Source organism: Ambystoma mexicanum, chromosome 3p (assembly GCF_040938575.1).
Source record: "Ambystoma mexicanum isolate Mex_15411 chromosome 3p, UKY_AmexF1_1, whole genome shotgun sequence".
In the NCBI taxonomy this organism is placed as follows: Eukaryota; Metazoa; Chordata; class Amphibia; order Caudata; family Ambystomatidae; genus Ambystoma; species Ambystoma mexicanum.
This window is the reverse complement of record NC_090925.1, coordinates 949,193,715-949,216,197: the sequence shown is the minus strand read 5'-3', so window position 1 is coordinate 949,216,197 and position 22,483 is coordinate 949,193,715. Positions and strand designations below refer to the sequence as shown.

The 22,483-nt window shown below is 45.8% G+C and overlaps 1 protein-coding gene across 1 annotated transcript in view; it reads left to right on the top strand.

Annotated features, from left to right (window-relative positions):
- The window catches only part of MYH7B (myosin heavy chain 7B), an 84,762-nt gene that overhangs the window by 21,488 nt on the left and 40,791 nt on the right, over positions 1–22,483 (top strand). Inside the window, exons 11-22 of the mRNA XM_069652259.1 lie at positions 2,388–2,491; positions 4,010–4,148; positions 5,170–5,288; positions 6,481–6,630; positions 8,465–8,635; positions 10,097–10,276; positions 10,365–10,497; positions 15,255–15,331; positions 16,440–16,527; positions 17,433–17,550; positions 17,874–17,997; positions 19,000–19,136. Coding sequence (XP_069508360.1) covers positions 2,388–2,491; positions 4,010–4,148; positions 5,170–5,288; positions 6,481–6,630; positions 8,465–8,635; positions 10,097–10,276; positions 10,365–10,497; positions 15,255–15,331; positions 16,440–16,527; positions 17,433–17,550; positions 17,874–17,997; positions 19,000–19,136 — 1,540 coding nt within the window. The remainder of the gene's footprint in view (positions 1–2,387; positions 2,492–4,009; positions 4,149–5,169; positions 5,289–6,480; positions 6,631–8,464; positions 8,636–10,096; positions 10,277–10,364; positions 10,498–15,254; positions 15,332–16,439; positions 16,528–17,432; positions 17,551–17,873; positions 17,998–18,999; positions 19,137–22,483) is intronic.

The window sequence follows — 22,483 nt, the reverse complement described above, 5'->3', positions numbered from 1 at the left end:
ATAAAGCTTTGCCAACGGAGAAAGACGCCTCGGGCTCTGTGATCTCTGCTCCGAGCAGATAGATCACAGAGCCCGAGGCGCCTTTCACCCTCTGCTAACCCGCGGGCTCCGTGATCTAATCTGCATATTAGTTCATGGAGCACATGAGGGTCAGTGACCTGGGGAGGGCAAACAAAGGGACAGTAACTTCCTCAGATGACCCTGATGAGGGGTCATCAGAGGAAGTTACACTGACTGACAGAAGTGCCAGCCAGCCTCAGCATCCTGTGGCTGGCTGGCAGTTTTGTCAGCTTGCCTGACATAATGGCGGGCGCATCTCCCGTTGCGGCTGCGGCCGGGGCCCCGGCTCAGCCTCACTTTCTGGAGACTGCCCGGCTCTGGCAGGCCCCGGCCCACTTAAAGCACTGCGCCTTAGCCCACGCTGCACTGACATGCATTCCCGTTAGCCCACGCTGCACTGACATGCATTCCCGTTAGCCCACACTGCACTGAAGCGCATTCCCGTTAGCCCACATTACACTGAAATGCATTCCCGTTAGCCCACGCTGCACTGAAGCGCATCCCCGTTAGCCCACGCTGCACTGAAGCGCATCCCCGTTAGCCCACGCTGCACTGAAATGCATTCCCGTTAGCCCACACTGCACTGACATGCTGAAATCCATTGCCGTTAGCCCACGCTGCACTGACATGCCTCCCTGATAGCCCACACTTCACTGACATGCATTAGCCCACACTGCACTGACATGCTGAAATCCATTCCGGTTAGCCCACACTGCACTGACATGCATTCCCGCTAAGATCTACTCGGTTGCAGGTCCTAATCCTGCACATGCTCTTGGGGAAGGGGGAGAATGCGGCATGCAGCGGCATAACAATACCGACTATCTAAGTGGGTTACACAGTGCCTGCATGATTTGCTGGGTCCGGCATTAGGACAATTACACAACAAACGCCAAGACACCCTAAAACAGGCCTGGGGGTATGGATCACTTATTTTCCCTTATTTACACTAATGCTGCCCTTTGCAATATCCACCAGTCCAGCATGGAGCATGGGTAGTGTGTGCTGTCTCAAAGTGCACCGACCTTTAGGGAAATCCCCTATGTGTCCTCTTGGCCAGCCTGTTTCTATCTTGCCTCTTGTAAGATTAACATTGCTGGTAGCCCCACTCCTCCCTTCGCCGCCTTTCCAGTTTGTGTGTAGTTTGGAAGGCTAGCACCTATAGAAGAATGATAAACATATAAACAAAGCCTACCCTACGGTTGTGTGTCCTTTCTCAGGGCATGCCATATGCCTTATGGAATTTAAGGGGGTTCGCTCTTTTAGGTACACAATGTAGGCTTCGAGGTAACACTAATTCCCAGTCCTACTTTTCACTTGCATCGAGGGGCAATAATAAAATGGCTTGCCACTTCCCATATGAAATGTGCTTTCTTTACGAGCCTACACAGTGGTTTCGATCCTGTGGCCTACAAGTAATCCAGTATATATCAATAGAAGCTAGATACATACACAACAGCCCATCCAAATACGAACATTTTCAATTTATTGAAAAAAATATAAAACACAATTAAATACAATGTAAACATGTGACATAAAACAGCTTTAAAATAAAGTACTTGTGACACTACGACCTTCTAATAAGGTGACAAGAGTTCAATACTGATACGAATATGACATCAATAGTCTTCAGGATCAGGTCTCACTAAACTGTTCAGCTGAAGTGTGATCGCCAAAGATCTGAATGTAACTCTAGTACAAACAATGACTAGGTCTTGGAGGGCAAGATTTTGTATCAGTATTGAACTCTTGTCACCTTATTAGAAGGTCGTAGTGTCACAAGTACTTTGTTTTAAAGCTGTTTTATGTCACGTGTTTAAATAGTATTTAATTGTGTTTTATATTTTTTTGAATAAATTGAAAAATGTTTTGAATGATAATGTTCGTATTTGGATGTGCTGCTGTGTATGTATCTAGCTTCTATTGATATATACTCTATCCGAGTCCCCAAACTAGGTAGAGAATTCACTATTTCTTATAGTGGCTTTTGGGTTTCGCCCTATTATACATTTCTACCAGTAATCCACACATCTCTCCGGCATGCATATGAATTTGCCGCACTATCTTAAATCACTTTACGGTTATATGGCAACTGAGAGTGGCTGACCTATGCTGTGCGCACCCATTACCTTAGCTGCTCTTAATACCACGGTCTGTACTTTGCATGTCTGCTAGGATGCCTTTACTATGACTATAACCACACACCACCTCTTTTGGTGCGTTACTTGGACGGTCGCTCGGGGCCGACCTTCACCTTCTCAAGAGGCATTGCTGTAAGACCTTAGTGGCCCTGTGAAGTGGTCTCTAATCTCACTCTTGTGTTGCAGACATGCTGCTGTTGTCCACCAACCCCTACGACTATCACTTCTGCTCGCAAGGCGTGACCACCGTCGACAACCTCGATGATGGGGAAGAACTCATGGCTACGGATGTACGTACTTTACCTTTCCAACTGCCACTTGCACGCGCATGTTCTGCTACTGGGTCTTCCCGCAAAGCTTTGCATTGGAGGGGCAGGGGAAATGGATGAGCACAAGGTTGCATGTTTCAAAGCCACTGGTACTTATTCTTAAAAGTGCTTTCTGATGGACCTCGATGACATCAAAACACTGCAATGAAAGGAGTGAGACTACCAATCGTATGACCTTTGCAGGGAATGGGCTGTCCTTAGGGCCTTTGTCAGACAACAGAAAAATAGGCTTGCAATACTCTACCAAGAGTCAAAGTTTCTGAAACTTTAAACAACTTAAGTAGCAACTTTAAAGAAGGCAGCAGCATGGCGGACCTGTAGGAGACCTGCTGGGGGTTGTGGGGAGGAAGAAACAAGCCAGACATACAGTAAGGAATGGCTGGTGTAGAGGGATGTGACGGTGTTAGGGGTAGTCAGGAAGGGAGTGTGAAGGGATATTCTTCACATGCCTCATGGAATGAAGACGGGGAGTATAGCAAAGAAAATACTGAGTAGGGGAGGGAGAGAAAGGGCGAAGGCACGGTCCGTGGATGAAATGCAAGAAAGGGGAGAAGAAGAAAAGTGGATACAGAAATCTGCGGTTTTTTCCCCTGAAGGTGCCTCAACCTGAGTGTGTAATGCAGATGTTGGTAAAGGATTTGCAGGGTAAAAGCCCAAGCAGAGGAAACAGGGTGCCAAGGCACACCCACTCTTCTGTGCTCCGCTGAGGAAATGGGTGACATTAAAGAGAAATAGAAATTCAAGCAGCAGGGGTCACTCACCAAGAACCCCCGTTCCGGACTGTCAGGAGGGTGAAATCTACTTTACCAACCTTTTCCACCCTCTGCACAAAAACCATACAGGCCCTGTGTCTTGGGAAAACTGGTATGGGGGTGATAGGAGAGGTAATGACTCTGCGTCTGTGACTACATATCTGATTAATTGTTTCTAGATTAGTATAAAATGGCTAACCTTGTTCCCAAGACCTCTTTATTAAAAGGTGGTCCAATGCAGACAGAAACCTTTTCTTGTAGACAATGGTTTTGAAGCCTGGGCTGAGTGTAAGACCAGTTTCAGGAGTGATGAAGTTTGCCAGAGAAATTCTATAGGGTTAATGCTCTGTCCCAAAATATATGCTTTGTCATGTTTTGGAACTTTTACCAGAAGGTCTATGGCAGATATTGGCCTCTTGGTCTCTCTCTAGCTTTTGGAAACGTAAGGCGCGTCTCTTTTTAAAACGGAGCCCTGAAGGTTTAAAAGAACATCGAAAAGTTGGTTTCTGGGTTACTGTCAGCCAAGGAAGGTCCTGCAGCATAGAGGTCAATGGGCTGCTGCTTGCTGGGACACAGGGTGTCCTTTTCTTACTGGTGGGAAGGGCTGCACAGATGGCAAGCAGAATCAATACCAAGGTTACACCACAACAACACACATGCCTTGTAGATACTGAAGATGCAAATGGACAGCTGAGCCTTACCTGTCCTCTTTATTCTTATTTCCCAGCATGCAATGGACATCCTGGGCTTCAGCCAGGAGGAGAAGACTGGCAGCTATAAAATGGTGGGGGCCGTCATGCACTTTGGAAACATGAAGTTCAAGCAGAAGCAGCGGGAGGAGCAAGCCGAGACCGACGGCACGGAAAGTGAGTGTGAGGGCAACCTGTGCACGTGTTGGGATGCGGGAGGCATTGAAGAAGCAATGAAGGGCTATAGAACCGGGCCAATGGTATTGGAAATCTAGACATGCTGAGTTAGGTATGCATTTGTGGGAATGTATAAGTGTCCAGCAGACAGACAGACAGACACGCAGGGCGATTATTTTCTCGGCCATTCCAGAGACAAGGGAGAATTCTAGAATGAGGATATGATTTTATTGAGGAAAGCAAAAATGCTGCAACCAATTTCAAGCTCATTTAAACCTAGGACCACATTACGAATTTGTCAGTATTACCTGTGATAATGCCACCAAACCCATTTATCATTATCTAAACATTTTCTGAAAGAAGGCTTTCGGCAAGCAGGGCAAGTCTTCTATGTATCGTCTGAAGATCAAATCGTGGCATGGGACATAACTGGCATTATTTGGGGGAGGGATGTCTGCATATTTGATCTTTTATCTATTCAGGATTTCCATGGAGAAAGTTTCTGAAAACCTCAGCGTCAATTGGGGCTTTTGGAATTGATATTAGTATAATAAAATAATTACAATTAAAATTATTATATATGTTATTCTGTGATTTCCAACATTCATGCAAACCCTAGTAGACATTTGAAATAACACTGCCATATGTGCCTAGGTTTGTTAATCACCCACAAAAAGAACAAACAAATATGTTTAAGTTCATGAATTCTTAGGATTCTGGGGGTTCCAAGAAGGACATAGATTGTACAGTGCAGAATGTCAATGACTGCCACAGGGGCCAGGGCGGCCAAAACGTATTATCGCAGAGGCCCGCGAGGTACAGCAACGGCGTGGCTCATTTCCTTCAGGATCACAAGGGTCCCAGAAAGGTCAAAGACTTAACTTTCTGACTCACTCCGGGTAAACAGTCCTGTGTGGGGTATCTCAGAAGGGATGGGTCCACCTTTCCTGTACAAATAATTTGACATGACATATAATAATGTCCAAGCCACAGCTGATTCTTAATTCTTTATGTTTTCCAGGTGCTGACAAGGCCGCCTACTTGATGGGAATCAGCTCAGCTGATCTCATCAAAGGCCTTCTCCATCCAAGAGTCAAAGTGGGCAACGAATATGTGACCAAAGGTCAAAACGTTGAGCAGGTATATGGTTTAGGATAGTCACACATCTGAAGATTGAGCTAAGATATGGTTTAGGACAATCATACATCTGAACATAGAGCAGGTGCATGGTCTGGGATCATTACATACGTTAGCATTCAGCAAGGATATAGTTATAGAAAGTCACACCTCTACACGTGGATCAGGTGTATGGTTTGGGATGGTGACATATCTGAGTGTTGAGTGAAGGGGTGGATTGGCGCAATCATACATCTCCATGAAGAACAGGTGCATGGTTTGGGACACAGAGCAACGTAAATGTTGAGCACCGGCATGGTTTCCGACACTCATCCGAGCGATGCTGAAGGAGATGGCTTGGGTCAGTCACACGTCTGAGTTTTGAACATGGGCATGGATCGAGACAAGCATACATCTCCATGTTCAGGTGGTCTGTTTTTTGGGATGCTGATATATATGCAGTTCAGATCAAAATGAAGCCAACAGGATAAGGGCATTCTAAATGGTTGGAATATGTAGAAAGAACTGTTGCTGGTACGGGTAGTGCGGTAATCGTAGCACATTTCCTGCTAATCAATAGTAGATGAGAGAGAATATGTGCAAATGGCAAGACGAGCGCATTTGTATAGGCCTTGGGAGACGGGTGTGCGCTAAACACTGGGTTCGCGCCTCACCTACAATGTGTTAATCTGGATTTGGATTTATGTTCAGGTGAGCGTGTTTTAACCCCAGAGGAGGTGAGGACTTGTAGGTGATATACATGTCTGCAATAAACATACCCCATGAGTGTATAGGCTTTGTGGTGTTCCTTGGGGGTGCGACAAACATTGCCACCTATGACAAGCCTAGCCTAAAGCATACTTACATTATATTACAGTATTACCAATATTTATACCCTTCTTCTGATATACTACACATCACATTATTTAACTACTGGACAGTGTTCCCATGTCCTACATTCTAGACCTTAAAACAGCAAGAACTTTGAGGTTACCCAACATATCGCTCTAATCATTCTCAAGAAAAACGAAGTTGGTTCTGTGACGTGTACCATTGGTTGCCAGCTTTGAGGGGGCCACTAAATTTGGAAATCATCATTGGGGGACATTAATACAAGGGCAGCAGTGCTGTCTGTGTATGCTGATCCGTACTGTTACTCTAAAGCTCAATCATTTCTTCTTGTTAGTGAAGTGTCACATGTCTTGTGCTCTTGCAGGTCGTGTACGCCGTTGGTGCCCTCGCCAAAGCAACATACGACCGCATGTTCAAGTGGCTGGTGACCCGGATCAACAAAACCCTGGACACCAAGCTAGCCAGGCAATTCTTCATCGGTGTACTGGATATTGCAGGGTTTGAAATATTTGAGGTAAATGTCGTCTCAGTCTAGCAATGCATAGCGAAGTTCAACCGGTGGCGCATGAGCAGGCGTACTCTAGAGCATACTGCTTAGAACTGGTGCAACAGCAGGGGAATCAGTGACCAAGGGTTGTGACTGTTCCAAGGAAGAAAGCCACTTCCGGCAGCAGGATTGGACAAAATGTGTTACCTTTACACAGTCCTTCCAGAGCTCACACTTTCAGCAGAACGAGAACATCCTCACCCTGTGTTCTTGGACCCGTTGGCGTCGAGAACAGTGTTAGTTTTTCTAGCCACTTTGCTGACCTTATTCCCCGCTTTGTTCCACTCACAGAAGTCTTTTGCCATTGACGTGACCATATTTGCAAGATGAAAATAGGGCAGTGGCCATCTGAGGGTGGCTGGCACGTTTCTCTGGACAGGTGCCTGCTGCTGGGTATGGGCCACGGGTGAAGGGTTTTGCTGGTACAAATTGCCAGTAGCCTGCATCATGGCACACAGGCTGGGGGACTCTGTAGCATCAGCAGCAGTTGGCTGCTCTTCTCTGAAAATCTACATCTAAGATACATCCGTCTGAAAAAGGCATCCAAAATGAAGGTGAATGTACAGGTCAATCTGACAAATCCTAGTTCTAAATATAGTATGCATTGTGGAGTGTTTCAACACATGTGATGTAGGGAGATGTCTCACATGTTAGCTCTAAATGCTGCACACGGAGAAATAAGTATTAGACAAGCCCTTCCCTGCTTAAAATAAATAGGCAAATTTGCCACATAAAGTGACTCCGAGGGGTTAAGAGGGTGTGTGGAGGGCAGGGAGTTGGGGGGATCCTAGTCTAGCATTGCTGATCCAAATGTATGAATGAAAGCCTTGCAGTGATCTCAGGAACTCGCTGCACAAACATCCCGGCAGGTGTTCCCATCAGAGCCCACTGCCCCTGCAATGTTGGGCTGCACACATTTGCAGAATCTGTCTTGTTCTCTGTTGCAGGCATGGGAGGAGGGGATTTGCAGGCGCCATTGTAGGCCTTTGAACCAAGAGACTGGGTTTCTCATGTCAGCCTTCACGCTTGGCTGTACTGCTTGATCCTGGGGAAACCCTGAGCTCTTCCTGTGCTACAGCTAGCGAACTTGGGGACACTTGGAACTCTTCTGCAAGCTTATAATTAAGCGCTGCTGCGCCGTTCTGTTTATCTGAGAAGCATACATGCCAACATGCTCCTTTCCATTCGAGAGACAGAAATCCAGTCCTGGTTTTTCTTTGCATTTTGGAGCATGTTCTCCCGAATTTCCCCCATTATAAATCCAAGACTAGAAGTCCCCGAATACAAAGAAAAAAACCAGACTGAACTGTCATCTCCCAAATTGAATCAGAGGTGATGGTGCCTATGGAGAAGCACCTACAGTTGTTTTAGTTCACAGTGGTGTTCTTTGCAAGTTTCCGGACTTGTTTACAAGTCATTAACTCACCCGTGCGCTAGTTGCCCTACTTGAGCCGGACTCAAATCTTGGTTTTGACACTGAAAACAGAGACCTTACTCATTTCAAAATCAGATCATTGGAGAAGGCACCACAGCACCCCAAAGAAGCCCAGAGCACCCCATAGAGCTGGACTGGTCAAAATCCTCAAGTTAGGTTGAGCTGAACCAGAGCAAGAGCCTGGGTCACACTTAGCCTTGTCGTTAGAGCCCCGCATTCACGCTAATTGAATGACCACAAAATCCAATAACGTGTCTAGATTTAAAGTGATGTCTACACAACTGAGCACTAATGAGGATGACAAGGCTGATCAAATTCATATGTCACAAATATGTCCCTTAATTATGGTTATTTTCAACTTTACAGTTCAACAGCTTCGAACAACTGTGCATCAACTTCACCAATGAGAAGCTGCAACAGTTCTTCAACCATCACATGTTTGTTCTGGAGCAAGAGGAGTACAAGAAGGAGGGCATTGAGTGGGTGTTCATCGACTTCGGCTTGGACCTGCAGCCATGCATCGATCTTATCGAGAAGGTAAAGAAGAGACAAACACAATGCATAGCCGACAACGCTGTGAAAAGATAAACAAAGGGTTGGAGCTAGAAACAACACACTTGGGATCTGATGTGGTGCAAAAGGTAGAGAAGAGACAAGAGCTACAAACAAAACACAAGCACACTGACCTCCTGGAAAAAGTGAAGTAGGGATTAGAACTAAAAACAGCACACATGGGCTCTGACCTCACAGGAAAGAGAGAGAAGGGACTGGAGCTGGCAACATTGCTCATGGGATCCGATACATTGGACAAAGTAGAGAAGGGGTTAGACTTTAGATACATAAACGGGACGCACAGACACTCAGTCCCATGAAAAAAGTACACGGGTTAAAGCTACAAACAACACATGGACTTCATGGAACAAGTGAAGGGATTAGAGTTACAATATACACTAATGGGATCTGATTGAATGGTAAAGGTAGAGAAAGGACTAGAGCGACAAACCACACATGGGCCCAATGGCCTCATAGAAAAGGTAAATAAGGTTTTAGCGCTACAGGAACACATATGGGTGCTGACCGCACGGAAACGGCAAAGAAGGGATTAGAGGTGCAAACGTGGGCGCATTGACCACGTGCACAAGGTAAAGAAGGGGTTAGATACATAAACAGGACGCAAAGCCGTAGCCCCATGAAAAAGGCAAAGAAGGCCCTAGATGCACTGTACAAACAATATGCTGAGGTCACAACCTCAGAGAAAAGGTGGAGAAGGAATTTAAGTTAGAAGCCTCGCCCATACGTCGCTGTTAGTTGGGTTTTAGGGACCAGGGCCTTAGCAGCAAGCCTATCAGAGCATGGTCTTCAGAGTCACTATGCAGTTCTCAATGGCCCCTTTCATCCTAAGCCCTTCATGCCGCTAGTCTCATATTGAAGCACTCGTCCCCTTCCCTTGCTAGTCGCAGAGCCTGTGATCTGGATTCACACAGCTATTAAAGATGGCAATAGGTCCCGATGGCAATAGGTCCCATACAAAATCGTCTCCAGTGCACCTATGGCGCCAACTGTGATCTAGCTCTGCATCGAGGTACATCCTCTCTACTGCGCTTTCTTGCACCTCACCATGTTAATGCGGGGGAGGAGGAACTGCTTCTTCTTCATATGCGACCAACGTTGCCCCTGCCTATTTCGGAGCCCCCCCTGCTAACACTTGAAAACATTTTGTACAGCTGTTGTGCAGCTGTTGGTACGTTTTAGGGCACACTGTTTGCCTGCTCCAGGCATGGGGCATGATTCAATGAGTATGCAAGTAGAGCTATTGATTAGTAGTGGAAAGAGACATAATAAGTTGCGGGTTGATGGCGCACGCTCTTGGACCTTATTGTTTCTTAATTCGCATCCACTTAGACAATTCTGCGTCAGTAAATGGCTTCCTGCTAATAGATCATGTACGTAGAACGTGTAGGCTCACTGTCAAGTTTGATAACTTTTCTCTCGTTTCAGCCATTGGGTATCATGTCCATCCTGGAGGAGGAGTGTATGTTCCCCAAGGCCTCGGACATTACCTTCAAAGCCAAGTTGTACGACAACCACCTGGGCAAGTCACCCAACTTTCAGAAGCCCAAGTTGGACAAGAAGCGTCGATATGAGCCTCACTTTGAGTTGTTTCATTATGCTGGCGTGGTACGTTACTTAAAGGCTTGTAGGGTGAATGCGTCTCGCGCGCCCTGCGTTCAATGAGATTAACATTGGGTTTAACTCCACCAATTAGGTGCCCTATAATATCATGGGGTGGCTGGACAAGAACAAGGACCCCCTGAACGAGACCGTGGTAACAGTCTTCCAGAAATCCTCCAACAGGCTCCTGGCCAGCCTGTATGAAAACTATGTGAGCTCATATTCAGGTAAGCATGATTTTAAATGCCGTTCAACGTTATGTGTGCATAGGATCTGAGGCGATAGCTCATTAGGTTAATTAAACTACTGCAGTGACTTTTCAGCAAGCCGCACATATGAAAAGCAGTGGGGTCAACTCGCCATTTTATACTTTGGAGGTTCATAAACAGAAGACCAATCTGTTTGTATTTTTCTTTTTTTGTTGCAAACAATTGTAAAGCATGTAAACCCTCCATAAGGACAATTTAGTGTTGTGTACAAGGAGTGAGGATTGTTCCCTTATTAGGGAATATGAGAAGCTCCACAGGCCGAGGGGTGCTGGGGGTAAGTTAGTTATAGAAACTTTGATTAACAAGCCAAATGGCTAAAACAAACACTTTTGTACTGTGCTCCTAGGTGTTATACAGATTAAAAACATAGGCAATTAGTTGTGACCTTTTATTTTGAAATCAAATAACTTGAGGCATGCTTTGCCGTTTTTATGGTAATTCTTATTTCATGCTGCTGCTGCGTCATTTGAGGCATAGTGATTTTAATTTTGAAAAAACTACAAACTGGCACATTAATACCCCAGATTACACTCTCTCTAAAAAATAATCTAAGTGAATCGTAATGGCACTAACTTGCTTTTGTTTGCATCTCAGTTTGGGTGGAGCCTCTTCGTTGGCCCACAGAGACCTTTTTCGTTTAAAAGTTTTTATTGTTAACAAGGACCATACAAAGCATAAACAGAATGATAATAGAATACATCATCTGATTTGAGCATATGAGTTGTCAATGCAGAAAAAATATAACATAATCAGTTAAGATACATGGGACATTTGCATGGATATAAAACTAAAGAGGATAATAACTCCAAAATATTTTGATATATGGGGCTGGACATACACCACGAACGAGACATAACAGACAGACACAAGAAGGAATGGGTGGGATTAACAGAAAAGGGAGGAAAGAGTACCAAACAATGCGTACAAATTAAACTAAATATATGTTAGTTAATCTGGGGTGCTAATAGTTAACAATTCTATTAAGGGTTTCCATTTTGATTCATATTTATGTAGTAAAGGAGGGGTACAAGCATTACATTTCTCTATGTATGTTGCATATTGCAGTCCACCATATCTTGAGGTGGAGTTTGTCTACATTTTTCCAGTTGGATGTTATCATTTTAACAGCTATCAGCATGGAGAGGTTAAACAAATTCACATCACGTTTGTATATATACAGAATAAGCAGTACCAATAAAAATAACATGGAAGCAAAAGTCACATTGTAGCTTGAATATTTTCTTGAGTGCGCTCCATACATTGATCCAGAAAAGTGTAACAAATTTGCATTCAGACAGCATATGTTTAAAAGTTCCTGAGGGTTGAACGCAACTCCAACAATTGTCATCCATTAAAACACTGCATTTGTAGAGTAGCAACAGAGTAATGAAAGACCTGTGATGAGGGAAGAATAAGGTTTGTAATAAGTTTGCTGAGGTGGTGATTCTCGATATTGTTTCCATATTGGGGGCCATTGTAGTTCAGGCCCACAGAGACCTTTATCCAGATAAAGTATCAATTCTGCCCTAGATAGCAGAGCAAGGTAGGTAGTTCTGGGTTTCAGGAGGACATGGTGTTCCAATATAGAGACATACGTCATAAGTAGAGTGCAGTGTGTTTCATACAGTATGGCTTGGTTAGCAGTGCTCAATTTTAGTAGCACATTGACCCCCGCTAATATAATGCAATACGCATTTATACTGAGTGTGTTTTCACCGTAGTGGTCTCCCGGCACTTAGCCTTGTCAGAATGAATGTGTTGCACCCATGCCTGGGTTTCCAGTACTTGCTCTGTGCTGGGAAGTTGAGGGGGTCAGTTGAAATGGATTTGGAGAAAGTGAGAGCAGGAATCACACAGTAGGAGTTATGTTAAGAAAAGCAGGAAGGTGGCGTGGAGTAGGGTTGGTTTACGCCTCGTTACGTGCAGACTTCTCTAGTTTGAGCAAGAGGAAGTGTAGAAAATTAGTGGTATTGGGCTGAGGTGCTGATAACTTTAGACTTTGTTCTAAGTGGCAGATGTGGGGCTATGTGTTTGGTGTGCACTGAGAGAGTGGGATTGGTTGTGTGATGGCCTTGAGATGTTGAGCTACCCAATGTAGTATGAAGTCTGGTTGGATTAGATGTGCTTTATGGACCTCGGTCCATCCGCCGGGGATTTGTCCTGGGATTGCCAAGGCTTATGCAGTATACGCAGCTATGTCTGAGGTGGCTGTGTAAGAAGGATATTTGCGAGGGTAGGTTTAGGGAAAGAGGCTGAGTGGCTGGTCCAACCGAGTGCCCAACCTGCGTGGCCACTGTCCCATGTTGGTTAATCCATATACATGTCTATGCCTAAATATTCCGTATGAACGTTTGCATGCAGGCTCCAGGGATGCTAATAACAGGTGGCTATGTCTCCACTCATGTGTCTGTCCACCTACACCTATCCTAGCATGGGGAGCACCAATCACTCTCACTAAGGAACTGATTTGGGAGCTAAGACCCTGATGGTTTCTGGAGTCTTTCCAAACCAAACTTGGATTTATGAGTACATTGTAATCCTCAGCTGAATTGTAGTGGCAGACCCTTGGTAGAAGATATTAACAACTGCTTTTATTTATTTATTTAAAAATCAATATATAAAGTACAATATGCTTTAACACAAAGTAACAATAGGTTAAGAACAAGTCAATGTATTCTACCATTTGGCATCCACATACATCGTATATATCCTTATTAAAATAATTATAATTCCTTGCCATAATATCCTTATGAAAAGCATATTGGGTGTGCCTTTGGGAAATTGGCCTGACAATCTAATGCCCCCTGTGTGCTGGGTAGCAGGAGAGGGAAACTAGAAGGAGGTGTAAGGAGGTTAACAGGGTGCCTCTCTGGTTAGTGTATTGACGGAGGAAGGGCCCAGAGAGACGCGAGAAGAACTCATACAGATGAGATGGGAGTGTCTGAAATGGTAGAGCCATGTTTTGAGTGGCCCTTTTGAAATGTGAACATCCTCATTATGGCCAGGGAAAGAGTTGCAAAGATGTGGAGCTAGTACTAGTGAGGTCCATCCCATACACCTTTTTTTCATGTCGGGTGATGCTATCAATGTGCGGTGAGGGCTGATCTGATGTCTCCAGGTGGGCGCGGTCTATTGAGTTTTGGTGCAAGCCTACTAGATTGATCGCTCGAAATTCCTTTAAAGGTCATGCAGCCTCTCTTAAAGGCAATTTCCTAGCCCAGCGGGAGACCGTGGAGGGGCAGGAGGGCCAGCGCGATATGCTCTTGGTGACCTAGTTTAAAGAGAGTGTGGGCTGGCACACTTGGCGTCCTTTGGAGCCAGGTGATTAAGTAGGTGGGCAACCAGTAAGTCTGGGTTGCTTGAGTTTGGGTCTCTAAGATCCAGCCTTGGAATTAAGCTATGCAAGTTGATCTCTCAGAAAAGTACAGCAGTCCTGGCCATTTATTTCCACCACAATGTCTCCTAAAAAACTAGTCCAATCTGTGATTCCCTACCTTTTCTTAAAGTGAATTGCGTACGTGTCTAATAACAGGAAAAATAATTTCCACAATATTTTGTAAACATTTTCAATAGGCGATAAAGGTGCCCAGAGAAAGCATTAGAAAAATCTTCCATCTGGAGAGCCCCCACCCCCACAAAAAGCATCATGATTCTAGCGACCCTTCTGCAGTTTAGAAATGCCCACATCATCCAGGAACCCCTTCATCCCAGCTCCGGCCAGTCCACCTTCTGCCGGTTACTGCCCCTCCGCTGTTAACCTCCTAACAAAGACCCTGTTGCTCGCTCCCCTCCCCTGTACAGGATGCCGCTGCTTCTGGAAGCTAGATTTGGCCTCAATAAAAGCCCAAATAAAAAATAGCGTACAAGTTGCAGCTGCTTTTGGTGAGAAGGGAAATATTCACTTCATCCCTTGTCACAGTGGGAAGAAGTCAGGGACAGGGCTGGGGCAGCTGATGCCCTTTAATGACCAGTATGGATTATCCCTTCATCTTTAGTGACTAAAGTGTTTATCCCTTTTCTGCCTCCCATGTTACCTTCCACCTCTCCCACAATCTTCACCTCCTTTCATTGTTATTCCTCTTCCATCTTGTGACATTGGTGGTCCTGATGTGGCTTAGGGTACCAAGCATGCTGTCAAAAAAGCTTACTTAAGTCTAATCCACTGAAGGCCTCTTTGTGAGTTTGAAGCTATCTGGTAATAAATGTGATAAATGGTATCGCCGTAAATGTAACTGCCTTTATCGCCTCCTGTTTGCCACATCTCTAAAACAGCTCACTGCTTCATGGACTTTTAAATATGCCATCATTTTCAGCGTGTTTATATAGGCTATGTTATATGGTATTTGTATAGTGCCTGCTGGCATGCGTTATGTCTTCAAAGCAGGTTCAATGGCCCTTGGCCAGACCGTTGTCTGCCTCAAGGGCAGCTGAACAATTCTATGTCCCCTTCTTCCCAATTCCTGGCGACCTCCAGTCAATAAGACTGTGGTATACAATTTGCAGCAATTCAAATACCCCAGAGCTCAAGATGTCGACCTAAGTAGGTACTAAAAAATCCTGCCAGGGGCCTCTGGATGCTGCATCTATCAGGAAGGGGTACGTTCTGAACTGAGGTTCTCCATTAGCTTCTTTGCTTTGCTCCCGCTTCCTTACCCATGAATGCACACATGACGCATGTCACATCCCACTAAAGCCATCATATGTGTCTTCCACAGGTGAGCCGCCCAAGTCAGGGGTCAAGGAAAAGCGGAAAAAGGCAGCGTCTTTCCAGACTGTGTCACAGCTGCACAAGGTGGGCATCTGATCAATACGGTCATGTGACATGTAATGTACTGCAAATAGAAAATGACAATGAGTGGGGCTTTGTGACTTGAGCAGAATCTCTCCATTGGCTATCATGCTACTGTAGTCCTTCAGGGACAAAAGTGGATATTTTGAAATGTAGTAATTCCTCACTTTATTAACCTTGTGTCATCTTTTCTGCATCTCAGTGACTTTAACCTCCGACTTAGATCCTTTTCATTGACTGCATGCACCTCCTTTTGCGGTTGAGGGTGGATGGTAGCTGGAGACGGGATGAGAGGAGATAGGCTCTCCGGGGATCTGTTTGCTTGCTCTTGATCTGCTCATGGACTTCCCTCTGGCAACTCTTTCTGCAATTGAGAGCGAGGCTGTTAAGACTTGCAGTGATGTTTAGGTGACTCGAAGCATGAACATCACTTTAAGTCTGTGCTGCTTCCCTTCTCGCTCTTGACCGCAGGCCGCCCAGGGCACGGTAAGACAAGAATTCCTCTGGGTTTGACGACTGCACATGCTAATGGGATCTCCTATGGCTCAGGCATTGAAGTTGTTGTGTTAGCTAGACAGATATGGTTGCAATTAGGCAATGATTGGAGACGACCGTGTATGCACCCAGCAGGCAAGTGATTGAAGATGGAAATGGCAGCAACTAATCAGCCAATGATTAGGGAAATTCATGTTCCCAATCAATTGACTATGATTGGAATGCACCACAACCGTAACCATATTTTCAATAATTGGGCATGGAATGGCTGCAATCAGAAGATCAATGATTGGGGAATTTCAGGTTTGCAGTCAGATAGTTAATCTTGGGGGATGGTCATGTTTTCCAATTTGTCAACCAACGATTGGCTGTAGTTAGACAGTCAAGTATTGGGGTTTATTTGTATTTCACCAATCGAGGACCGTGAAGCAATTGGTGTGTCCCGTGTATCCGTTGGAGTGGCTTGCCTCCGCGCCTCTCCTTGCCTGCAGAACCGGGCTGAAGATGTGGATGGCCTAGAAAGTAATTGTATGTAGGAGGGGGTTCACATGATAGGCTGACAGTGGATGTACACTCACAACCTCTAAATCTGTAACTTTGGGTGTCTACTCTGCAGGAAAACCTGAACAAGCTGATGACCAACCTGCGCTCCACGCAGCCCCACTTTGTTCGCTGTATTATCCCTAATGAGACCAAAACTCCAGGTAGGTGTCCCTTGAAAATGTCCAGCACACTGCATCAAACACAGGCCAGACGAAGGCAGGGATTGAGAGCAGTTGGTTGGCAGGCATACACTAAGTAAGTGCTGCAATGGCTTAGCAAGAACAACCAGCCACCCAGGACTGTCTTTAAATCTATCAGCAGGCATTCGTTTGATTGGCATTTACCAAAACACGGACCACATCAGAATAATGTAAGCTACAGGCTGAAATGCAGAGAACAGAGTGCATCGTGCTGTCTCTCCTGCGGGAATCCACCAGCGCTTGCTCATGGAGGCATCATGGTGGCCATTAGGAGAATGAAGATCATTGCTTTGGTGGGGCTTTGTGCATGCAGGCATGTTGGTCTACCCAGTAATTACGTTTTGAATGTTTGTGTTATTATTCTACCTTTTCTATAGAGCAATGTGTGTTGTTTCATTTCTTCCCTGCTCCAGCCTCAAAGCTTGATTCCATGTGCAGGAACCTCGTGTCAATAAAACATATATGCTCTTAAACTTCATGTGGTTCTGCATAGTGCCAGAAAGACTGTATATCGACCCTATGTACCTGCAGCAAAGGGGAACTCAAGTGATTTTATTTAATCACTGAGATCTTCCCACTGTCCCTCTGGAGGGGGTTCCTTGATATTGAGAGTCAGAGGTGAGAGGGCACACACCTGCTGTCTGGGGCGATGCATACAAAGAGCCGCCCCTCACATCAAATGTGAATCTTATTAATTAAGCATCCCACAGACTCTATGATGGCAGTCTAGGCACTTGGTGGAGTGCACTGAATTACTTGGCTCACTCTTGCACGCCTGATGGTGGATCCATATTCAGTAAGCAGTCTGTGGGCTCTGGGGTGGGGTTCCAGGAGGAGGAGTTAACCTGCTCTGCTGACTCTTGCAGGTGTGATGGATCCCTTCATGGTGCTGCACCAGCTACGGTGTAACGGCGTGCTGGAGGGTATCAGGATCTGCCGGAAAGGATATCCAAACCGACTCCACTATGCCGATTTCAAACAGCGGTAAGCAGGTTCTCCTCTAATACTCCGCTGCTGCGCCCAGCGCCGGACCTGGCGTTCCCTTTTATCCCCCTGTGTAGGCCCACTCACTCTTATGCAGAGTACTAATCGCCACATTGCGAGGGGTTGTCAGTTTCAACTCTCCTCCGGGAACCAGTCTCTGTGCAGGTGCAAAGTGGCGGTACAGAGGGGGAATAGGAAGCCCTGGTGCAACCTCTGCCAAACATGTAAGCACTGGGACACACCGGCCGTAAGGGTGGATAGCATTCTCTGGCACAGCTGCTCAGCGGAAGAAGTACTAAGGGGGGTCTCCTTTTTTTGGGCAGGTATCGGATCCTGAATCCTAACGCCATCCCAGATGACAAATTTGTTGACAGCAGGAAAGCAACAGAGAAGTTGCTGGGATCCTTGGACATTGACCACTCGCAGTACAAGTTTGGCCACACCAAGGTAAGGACGGGCTTCTTAACCACTTCCATTCATTGTGCATCTTTCTTGTATTACAACTGTAGCATTTAGTGAAGTCAGTGTTATATTTTCATGAGGCTCTAGCATAAGAGATAAAGTGACCAAATGGCAGTAATTGAAACGTGACTGGTCCTGGATCTAAACTAGCCCCTTTTCTGAAGGCACATTTTGCTTGCTCCATCCTGTGTTTTCCAACCTGCAGAGGCACAGGCTCTACTTCTCAGAGGCAGATGTGCCTGGCTCTGCCCTGCCTCTACCATGCTTTCAAGGGTAACATTAAATCCCCATTCATCTAACAGAGGCACACTCGATGGGCTGCCCCTCTCCCATAACCAGTCAGTCATATGGCACTAAAGGAGACACATTTCACTGGCCCCACCTTTGTCCGACGGTCCTCCCAGAGACATGGGCCATTGCCCCAGCTCTACCAGCCTTTAAGAGATGTTCACCAATTGGGAAGCCTCCTTCTCTCCCACAGGGGCTACTCAATTTAACACTTGACTTGTGTCCGTTTCCTGCGCCCTGAATCGGTCACCTTTCCCAACTACAATATTTATTGCAGCTTCTGTTTTTAAGTTATTTTAGCATTGTTCGTTATGCATTTTTAAAAATATAAACAGTCATTTGTGATTAAACAAAAGGCCTGCGCTGCACCCACACTGTTTAATGTTGGCACGCGACTCGATAAGGTTTCGAAAATAATGGTCATGGATCCCTGAATGATACCTTCCTTTAATAATTCTGGATTCCGAACTAGTCGGCACGGCTCTGCTCTGTTTGTGCTTTGCATTGTTGCGATATTGTGGTTTTAGCTGTCACACATTTCCGCTCGCCCTCACATGCACATATGACACAGCAGGCACGCACAGCTTGTTGTGGGTGAGTCGGAGAGCGGTTTGTCAGCCAAGCACGTTGGCTTTGTGTGTGGAGGGGGGTGTCGGGGTGACTGCAGGAGGTCCCGCTGAGCACTCTGTCTTGTCCCAGGTGTTCTTCAAAGCTGGCCTGCTGGGCACCCTGGAGGAGATGCGCGATGAACGCCTCGCCAAGATCCTGACGCTGATGCAGGCCCGCAGCCGGGGGCGGCTCATGAGAATCGAGTACCAGAAGATCATTGCCAGGAGGTATGGGTGCTGGAGTGGCTCAAACTTCGAAGAACTTCGCAGACCTCGTTCTGCATAGGATTTTCAATGGACAATCTTTCCACAATTGCATGCACACATGAAAACATGTACATACATGCAGAATTGCACATTCACAGTACAGTTGTGTACAGGCAGATGACCCTTTCTTGTCCATTGAGCCAAGTTGGGTGGTGGCAGGGAGTGTTGGCCAAGGGGAGAGGGGGAAATGCGGGCCTCACATGTGTATTCCATAATTGGATTTCACTCACACATGGGAGGAAATGTCCAACCATTTTCATCCAGCTGATTTAGCATGTGCAGTGCACAGAAGAATCATTCCAGGTGCCCCAGAACTTTGCTGACATCAGTAACACGAGTCTCTGATGTCCAACATACATTCTGACTCCTTTATTAGTGGCAGAAATGTATTATTTTAATTTATTTAATCTAGTCATCTTTTTTGTGCCAAATTACATTGTGTGACAGCTGGTTCCTGCTGATGTCGAGTCACCTGTCCACCCAAGTGCATGCTGGGAGTCAGGGAATACATGAGGCCTGGGGCGTACGTACATCTGCTACTTATGCACGTCTGGCCAGATCTGCTCAGTGATGCACTGTTATCCAGGCCACCTAATGGGTGGAGAAAGCCTGTGTGCATAAGATGAACAATGCATGGTTTGCCCAGCACAGAAATGTCCACTTTTGGGCCAATTAAGCCCTATGACACTCGTAGTACTGGCAGCAGCCATGTTTATGTGTTCCAAGTCAGGGGTGATAGCCAGTCATGTCTGCAATAGACCAAATCACCCGGCTCCTTTATGTCCCAAGTCAGGGGTGATAGCCAGTCATGTCTGCAATAGACCAAATCACCCGGCTCCTTTATGTACCAAGTCAGGGGTGATGGCCAGTCATGTCTGCAATAGACCAAATCACCCGGCTCCTTTATGTCCCAAGTCAGGGGTGATGGCCAGTCATGTCTGCAATAGACCAAATCACCCGGCTCCTTTATGTCCCAAGTCAGGGGTGATGGCCAGTCATGTCTGCAATAGACCAAATCACCTGGCTCCTTTATGTCCCAAGTCAGGGGTGATGGCCAGTCATGTCTGCAATAGACCAAATCACCTGGCTCCTTTACGTCCCAAGTCAGGAGTGATGGCCAGTCATGTCTGCAATAGACCAATCACCTGGCTCCTTTATGTCCCAAGTCAGGGGTGATGGCCAGTCATGTCTGCAATAGACCAAATCACCTGGCTCCTTTACGTCCCAAGTCAGGAGTGATGGCCAGTCATGTCTGCAATAGACCAATCACCCGGCTCCTTTATGTCCCAAGTCAGGGGTGATGGCCAGTCATGTCTGCAATAGACCAAATCACCTGGCTCCTTTATGTCCCAAGTCAGGGGTGATGGCCAGTCATGTCTGCAATAGACCAAATCACCCGGCTCCTTTATGTACCAAGTCAGGGGTGATGGCCAGTCATGTCTGCAATAGACCAAATCACCTGGCTCCTTTATGTCCCAAGTCAGGGGTGATGGCCAGTCATGGCTGCAATAGACCAAATCATCTGCAATAGACCAAATCACCTGGCTCCTTTATGTCCCAAGTCAGGGGTGATGGCCAGTCATGGCTGCAATAGACCAAATCATCTGCAATAGACCAAATCACCTGGCTCCTTTATGTCCCAAGTCAGGGGTGATGGCCAGTCATGGCTGCAATAGACCAAATCATCTGCAATAGACCAAATCACCTGGCTCCTTTATGTGCAGACTATTAGTAGCGGATGCTTAGAGGAGAACGAACACTCAGTTTTGTTTTTTATCATCATCCTCAACAGCTTTATTTCAGTGTAGACCATAAAAGCAACTCACAAATACATTTGATCATAAATACATAGAACTAAAACATCCAATTATAACATTTCGCGGTAGAATAAACACAACTCATCCACAATTAACTCTATTAAAAGACAAGAGTTAAAACACATTAAAGGACATTAAATGTATAGCATTGCAGAGCATATCAGAACATAGCCAGATCTAAAGCACCGTCAATCCAAATCCCAAGTCGATATATCTAGCTTGGTATGGGAAAGTGTTTAATCCATCAGGATCTCCTGATGCCAGCCAGATGTATATACTTGGCTACAAAATAATCAACAGTTAGGTCGTTGATAAATGTGCAATAGGCCCTGGCTTCCGCTCTACATCTTGTAGCTGAAGCTCAAGAGATGGGTAGCGGATGTATCCCCTCAGCACTTTGCAACCTTCGCAGAGCAGCATAAAATGCGCAATGGATTCAAGACCCTTGCCACATAGCCGGCAAGTAGCCGAGTTACAACCTTGCCAGTTTCTCGTAAATGTGGCCACCTTCAGCGTGTTCCACCTAAACTCTGTGTAGAGCGCTCTTGCATATGCTGGAGAAAGGATCTCGAGATACTCTTCAAAGCCAATCTGCTGTTTGTTACAGAAATACATTGTACCTGTACTTAGTTGGAGACAAGCATCCTGCTAAAATAATGGCAGCATTTTCATTCTTTCTTTACTCTCGCTGTTAATCTCGGCCGGGGTTTCCCACAAGCTTCGCTTCACATGCTTCAGCCAGGATAAGGCTTGGCCTCCCTCTAATGACATAATATGCAGACTTTCTTCCCTATCCTTTGTCAATCCCGGTGCTCCCCAGATCCTGACCCAGTACAACAGCGAGTTTATGCTCACAAGGCCCAGTATTAGCCTCAGACCACACTCCGTGTGAATAAGAGCATGGGGGCGCTCATAGGAAGCCAGAATAGTGACTTTAAGAAATAATTTCCCACTGCTGCCAGGATGGGAGTGCTGGCGAGTCCCCAAATCTCGGCACCATAAAGGGACGCAGGCATGGATTGTAGTTTATATATCTCGAGAGCTGGAGTAACAGCTCGCTCCATGGCGGGCTGCAAACCTCCTTGTTCCGCCACTACTTTTGTCCATCACTGCACATGCTTTAGCCACCTGAGCTGTCCATGTGCAATATTCAGTAAACTTGAGGCCAAAGTAGTCGTAGAAGGTGCCCTAATCCAGTCTATGGCCATCAACCACTATATTTAAGCTATGATGTTTGAAAGCTTTGGGTCTAAAAGTCATTACCTTGGTCTTTTCCTTCTTGATTATCAATATCAGCTGATTGCATTTATTGATAAAACTACCTAGGGTGTTCCTTAACCCCAGAGGTAAAGTTGCCAATATTACAGCGTCATCAGCGAAGAACAGTGCTGGCATTCTTTCTTCACCTAATCTTGGAGGATCCAAACAGTGAGCAACCAACTCTTCAGTAACCTCATTTATATAGATGTAGAAAACGAGCGGGGCCAGGAC